Raw genomic sequence first — 7,254 nt, 5'->3', positions numbered from 1 at the left:
TGTGATTCCCTCAAAATGTTTTGATCTCTATCCCGAGTGTGCAATGCAAGCGCATTTATATATCGCCTGCTCCACTAAACGGCTCATGTCATACGCAGGTAATATTACTAATGAGCAAAACAACGTCAGCGAAATGAAATTCAACGAAAATTTATCAGAAGATATAGTCCAATATGTACAATTGGAATAATAATAATTAAGTACAGCACTCATTGAAGGAGTAATTCTAAATTATGCATTATATTTCTGTTGTTGGTATAGAGCTTATCTATCTAATTAATCGATACAATGGACGTCAGTTCTATGTAATCTTCAAACAGCAACATTCGTCAATGATTTTGCATATGTTCCCAATAAATATTGCACTTTAATTAAGTAAAAAAATTTTCATGGTCAACAGTAATTTCTGTGACGTGTATTCACAATGCAATATACCAATTTGATGCAGAGTCTTGATCTAATTGTATTATATACCTCACTATAGTATGCTCGCTAAGTTAAAACTTGGAAAAATATTCGAACTAGTAATGATCTCGGAAAAAGCAACGTGTTGATCGAAGATGAATCTGCTGTGACAAGTCAGAGGGTAAAGAAAGGCGGATAGTTTTTTAAACACACCAACAATAAAAATACATCAAAAATTTACAAGAACTCCATTTCTCCTGTACAGTTGGTTATGTACATATCCATAATTAACTCAAGAATCATGAACAGTTGTTTGTTTACCTACAAAAAAAAACATGGTGTCAGAATCGGGATTGATTTAAAGCTGCTTGGAGAATTCAAAAAAATTGCGTCAGTGAGAAATTAATTTGGAGATGACTGATTTGTCATTGAACAGACCAGATCCTCTGATTTTTGATGGAAATGTTGCTGAACGCTGGAAAATATTTGGTAGTAAATTTGATATTGTCATCGGAGCACTGCATAGCCATGAATATGACAAAAATATAAAGCTTGCCTATTGCATAATTTGATTGGAAGAAAGAGCGGAGAAAAGAAGAATGTTTACATACGAGGAAGCTGAAGGTGACATTCCTACCAAATCTCGTGATGATCCAGAATGCCTAGAGAGAAAATTTGCTGAAATGTGCCTATCCATATCAAACGTGGGACTAACAAGACATCAATTTAAATGAGAGCACCGTTGCCAGATGGTACCAAGCTTCTAAGAGTATTTGGTATGCGGCACGCTAGAACATTTTATGCGGCTCTCGACAAATTTTTGAATTTTCAAGTAATTGACAATTAAAGTGCCACTTATCATTTTTCAGATTTGAAAAAGATAAAATTCATTCTAGAGTCTAGTAAAAGGAGGTAGTCTGAAATAATTTACAGTAACCTGCGTTATTCTACCTTATCAGAAAATTTCCCGACTATAATGCAATCGCTGGACCACCGCGCGGTGCGGAATGTCTGATTTTGATGACGTTATCATACAAAACTTCAAAATCAAAACGAATTTTATAGTGCCAACAGGAATATTAGAAATAAAAGTGATAGTCTTTTAGCGACAGCAATCTTTAATCTTTAAAAAAGCAATTGGCTCAGTACTTGAAAAGAATAACAACAACAGTTTTTGTGGGCTTTATGTGATTCGGTGATTCGGTTTTTGGTATACGACAATGTCATCAAACTTTGAAAACAAAACAAAAATTTTCAAGCATATTGGTTTGGAATAATCTTGTCGATCCTTTCAACTCAAAAATGCAATGCAAGAAAATAGGAATTATGATATTCCACGTCAAAATTTATAATTTTAATACCTTTTTTATTATTATTATCCAATTCTAATATATGCTCTAACCAGGTTCAAAAATTCATTGGGTGAAGTGGATGAACGAAAATTTGTCGGTTCCGGAAAGCTTTATTATTAATTCAAGGTTGATAAAATAATATTTTTTTATCAATATTGAGATACTAACTGACGTATTAAATATAACACTCGTTCTTCATTTGCTCATTAGGTTTCCCAAAGATCCTGAACTCTCTCCACTCGAGAGTCTTGCCAAGACAACAAACTTTCCTCATTGAAGATTATTTATGCATTAGTTTGTTACATGTTGATTTCTGACAACTTGATACTGTGCAATAATTCAAAACAACGTTTCAATTTGTTTCAAGACAACAAACTCATGTAAATGTACATGGGTGGATATGTACGTGGTGAACATGTCGGTGGGTGCAAATGTACTGGGATTGAAGCTGACTTTCTTAAGAGCGAGGTTCCTATGGCTGTTCGGTTGCTTTGTATGAAGTAAGGCTTAGAGATCGCTTGTGAAATTTGATAAATGAAAATTTGTTTGATGATATAATTTTATACCTGAATGTGAATGTCGATGTTGCGAGCTGATCCGAAATCTGCTAACTGGTTTAATAATCGTAACTTACTCAAATATCATCTCAGCAATCTACTATTAAGTCTAAGTTAACTTCAAGTTTTTTGCAAAGATCATCCTTTGGCGAAATCAAACTTTTACTAAATCATTTTCGGACAGATTCTATTTTCTAGCATTTAACTTTCTTTCGTTCTTTTCCAATTACACTCTATAATTTACGAATAGTTGATTCATACAATCAATAAATACATGGAAAAATTATTCAATTCATTGATGAGCCAAAAAAAAACAAAATGAATGAAAAAGTTATAATTTACGAATAGTTGATTCAAACAATCAATAAATACATGGCAAACAGCTGATGAACCGGTGAAGCATTCATTGTAAATCTTAAGATTTTTCCGATTGCGGCAGCAACATATTTGTGACTCAAACGATTTGACAAATGTGTTCCAGGTTTTTGTCGCTTCGAAAGCTTTGTTTTCTGATTTTCTGTTTTTGACTGAGCAGTTTTTGTAATCTTGATCTTCAGTATATGTTTCCATGGCCATTTGAACGATGTAGATGGTAGAAAAACCTTTTACCTTTACCAAGTTTGTGAAAGTTTCAGCTTCAAAAACAAGAATAAGATGTGATTCCCTCAAAATGTTTTGATCTCTATCCCGAGTGCTGCAATACCAGCGCATTTAAATATTGCCTCCGCCACTAAACGACTCATGTCATACGCAGGTAATATTACTAATGAGCAAAACAACGTCAGCGAAATGAAATTCAACAAAAATTTATCAGAAGACATAGTCCAATATGTACAATTGGAATAATAATAATTAAGTACAGCACTCATTGAAGGAGAAATTCAAAATTATGCATCATATTTCTGTTGTTGGTTTAGAGCTCATCTATCTAAATAATCAACACAATGGACGTCAGTTCTATGTAATCTTCACACAACATTCGTCAATGATTTTGCATATGTTCCCAATAAAATATTGCACTTTAATTAACTAATTATTTTCTCATCGTCAAAAGTAATTTCTGTGATGTGTATTCACAATGCAATATACCAATTTGATGCAGATGCTTGATCCAATTGTATTATATACCTCACTATATTACGCTCGCTAATTAAAACTTGGAAAAATATTCGAACTAGTGATGATCTCGGAAAAAGCAACGTGTAGATCAGAGATGAATCTGCTGTGACAAGTCAGAGTGTAAAGACAAAGCGGATAGTTTTTTAAACACACCAACAATGAAAATACATTAAAAAATTATAAGAACCCCATTTTTTCTGTACAGTTGGTTATGTAAATATCCATAATTTACTCAAGAATCATGAACACTTGTGTGTTTACCCACAAAAAACATGGTGTCAGAATCGGGATTGATTTAAAGCTGCTTGAAGAATTCAAAAAATCGCGTCAGTGAGAAATTAATTTGGAGATGGCTGATTTGTCATTGAACAGACCAGATCCTCTGATTTTTGATGGAAATGTTGCTGAATGCTGGAAAATATTTGTTAGTAAATTTGATATTGTCATCGGAGCACTGCATAGCCATGAATATGACAAAAATATAAAGCTTGCCTATTGCATAATTTGATTGGGGAAAAGAGCGGAGAAAAAATCTTTTACATATGAGGAAGCTGAAGGTGACATTCCTACCGAATCTCGCGATGATCCAGAATGCCTGGAGAGAAAATTTGCTGAAATGTGCCTATCCAAATCAAACGTGGGACTAACAAGACATCAATTTAAAATGAGAGCACAGATGCCAGATGGTACCAAGCTTCTATTAGTATTTGACATGCGGCACGCTAGAACATTTTATGCGGCTCTCGACAAATTTTTGAATTTTCAAGTAATTGACAATTTAAATGCCACTTATCATTTTTCAGATTTGAAAAAGATAAAATTCATTCTAGAGTATAGTAAAACGAAGTAGTCGCAAATCATTTACAGTAACCTGCGTTATTCTACCTTATCAGAAAATTCCCCGACTAGAATGCAATAGCTGGACCACCGCGCGGTGCGGAATGTCTGATTTTGATGACGTTATCATACAAAACTTCAAAATCAAAACAAATTTTATAGTGCCAACAGGTATATTAAAAATACATGTGATAGTCTTCTAGCGACAACAATCTTTATTCTTAAAAAAGAAATTGGCTCAGTACTTGAAAAGAATAACAACAACAGTTTTTGTGGGCTTTATGTGATTCGGTGATTCGGTTTTTGGTATACGACAATATCATCAAACTTTGAAAACAAAACAAAAATTTTCAAGCATATCGGTTCGGAATAACCTTGTCGATACTTTCAACTCAAAAATGCAATGCAAGAAAATATGAATTATGATATTCCGCGTCAAAATTTATAATTTTAATACCTTTTTCATTATTATTATTCAATTCTAATATATGCTCTAACCAAGTTCAAAAATTCATTGGGTGAAGTGGATGAACGAAAAATTTGTCGGTTCCGGAAAGCTTTATTATTAATTCAAGGTTAATAAAATAATATTTTTTTATCAATATTAAGATACTAACTGACGTATTAAATATAAAAAACATTTAATGAATGCTTCAATAAAATATATTGATAACAATTTACACTTTGAGTTATTTATATTTTTCATTCATATACTTTAATTAAACCCTCGTTCTTCATTTGCTCATTAGATTTCCCAAAAATCCTGAACTCTCTCCACTCGAGAGTCTTGCCAAGACAACAAACTCTCCTCATTGAAGATTATTTATGCATTAGTTTGTTATATGTTGATTTCTGACAACTTTATACTGTGCAATAATTCAAAACAACGTTTCAATTTGTTTCAAGACAACAAACTCATGTAAATGTACATGGGTGGATATGTACGTGGTGAACATGTCGGTGGGTGCAAATGTACTGGGATTGAAGCTGACTTTCTTAAGAGCGAGTCTCCTTTGGCTGTTCGGTTGCTTTGTATGAAGTAAGGCTTAGAGATAGCTTGTGAAATTTGATAAATGAAAATTTGTTTGATGAGATAATTTTATACCAGAATGTGAATGTCGATGTTGCGAGCTGATCCAAAATCTGCTAACTGGTTTAATAATCGTAACTTACTCAAATATCATCTCAGCAATCTACTATTAAGTCTAAGTTAACTTCAAGTTTTTTGCAAAGATCATCCTTTGGTGAAATCAAACTTTCACTAAATCATTTTCGGACAGATTCTATTTTCTCGCATTTAACTTTCTTTCGTTCTTTTCCAATTACACTCTATAATTTACGAATAGTTGATTCATACAATCAATAAATACATGGAAAAATTATTCAATTCATTGATGAACCAATAAAAAGAAAATGAATGAAAAAGTTATAATTTACGAATAGTTGATTCAAACAATCAATAAATACATGGCAAAATTATACAACTCATTGATGAAAGAATAAAAAAAATAAATGAAAAAGTATGTTCGTAGGAAAGTGAAAATGAGAAATCAGAAAAATAAATTAAGTATTTCATTCTGCTGAAAAAGATAAAAGAACTGTTGCGTTGGACTGCTTTGAGTTCAAAGATAATTTTTTTTGCCCTGTGTTTATATTCTTCAAATCTTTATTCGTCCATTCCATCGTGCTACAGAAGAGATTGAAAATCTTTTTGCACTTTTTCGAAAATGTGCTTGAGTTTTGTCTATCTGGACGGAAACTAAAAGCGAAAAGAACTCATTTATTCGGCGTAATAACAGCAACATACAAAAAGTACTATTTTAGACTAAACTTAAATTTCAATTTTTAAATAGGCTGAATGAGATATTCTTTTATAATTTGTCAGTTACTATTATATATAAATATCAAATATTACAACTGTCTCAAATAACATTTTGTTTTATCCTTGAATTTCAAACTAAAACTAGTCGCGACAACTAGATATATATCCATCATGTAGGTTACACACCTTTTCTTCCAACTAATGCATGAATTGAATTACTTCGATTCTGTGATCGATTTTCGATCCATTTCTTGCTGGCATTCGAACATTCGCGTTCGGCCAATCTATAAAAAAAAACAATATGTTTAAAATATATATATTAGCATCTGAGTCATACCTCGGTAGTCGAACATAATTCGCTCGGGAATGGTGTTCGACTATCGATTTGTGCAAGTACCGGAACTTTTTTGCCATAAGGAACAATGATAAATTTTGACTCTAATTTCCTGGGCGACCACCCAATCGTTCGAGTGTTGAGTCTTTTGATTACCGAGATATCACTGTATATCGTAAGCAATTTAATCAAAGATGAAAGGAATTATATATCACAATGCAAAACTCATACTTTAACAAATGACATTCGGAATAAAAAAAATATGGACTAATTATACCTATATAATTTTCCCGAATCTTTGAATTCTTCCGATAACCATTTTTCATTAATATCTTCTATAATATGTTGATCCATGAAATTCTGTAGCAGTTTTATACCCTTTAGGAATGAAATATAAAAATACTTTAGTTGGAATTGCAGCAATATTTCAAATACCTCGTGCATTTTCGATAAAATCAATTTACACTAAAATTGTGTACAACACATGTTCAGCATTTCTTACCTGAGATCTTGACACATTCTCATAGTTTCCCATTTCTTTCAGGATTTTATGCATTGTGGTAACAGCTGATGAACCGGTGAAGCATTCTTTGTAAATCTTAAGATTTTTCCGATTGCGGCAGCAACATATTTGTAACTCAAACGATTTGACAAATGTGTTCCAGGTTTTTGTCGCTTTGAAAGCTTTGTTTTCTGATTTTCTGTTTTTGACTGAGCAGTTTTTGTAATCTTGATCTTCAGTATATGTTTCCATGGCCATTTGAACGATGTAGATGGTAAAAAAAACTTTTACCTTTACCAAGTTTGTGAAAGTTTCAGCTTCAAAAA

The 7,254-nt window shown here is 32.4% G+C and overlaps 1 protein-coding gene across 1 annotated transcript; it reads right to left on the bottom strand.

The window, feature by feature from the left end:
• Positions 1 to 5,686: 5,686 nt before the first annotated feature.
• Positions 5,687 to 7,254, bottom strand: LOC144424305 (DEP domain-containing protein 1B-like). Its single transcript, XM_078113481.1, has 4 exons — positions 6,929 to 7,254; positions 6,704 to 6,804; positions 6,279 to 6,376; positions 5,687 to 6,029 (listed from the first exon to the last, which is right to left on the bottom strand). Exons 1-4 carry the CDS (start codon positions 7,184 to 7,186, stop codon positions 5,929 to 5,931), a joined length of 558 nt encoding a protein of 185 aa, XP_077969607.1. The 5' UTR covers positions 7,187 to 7,254; the 3' UTR covers positions 5,687 to 5,928.

Source organism: Styela clava, chromosome 6 (assembly GCF_964204865.1).
Source record: "Styela clava chromosome 6, kaStyClav1.hap1.2, whole genome shotgun sequence".
NCBI lineage: Eukaryota > Metazoa > Chordata > Ascidiacea > Stolidobranchia > Styelidae > Styela > Styela clava.
This window is presented reverse-complemented; position numbering and strand designations above follow the sequence as displayed.

Excerpts from the sequence above, each read along its gene's own strand:
- LOC144424305 (XM_078113481.1), bottom strand. The coding sequence starts at position 7,186 with ATGGCCATGGAAACATATACTGAAGATCAAGATTACAAAAACTGCTCA. Across the intron at positions 6,377-6,703 it reads GATTCGGGAAAATTATATAG|ATTGGCCGAACGCGAATGTT; the intron begins GTATAATTAGTC and ends TTTTTTTTATAG. Across the intron at positions 6,030-6,278 it reads TGCATTAGTTGGAAGAAAAG|TTTCCGTCCAGATAGACAAA; the intron begins GTGTGTAACCTA and ends TTTCGCTTTTAG.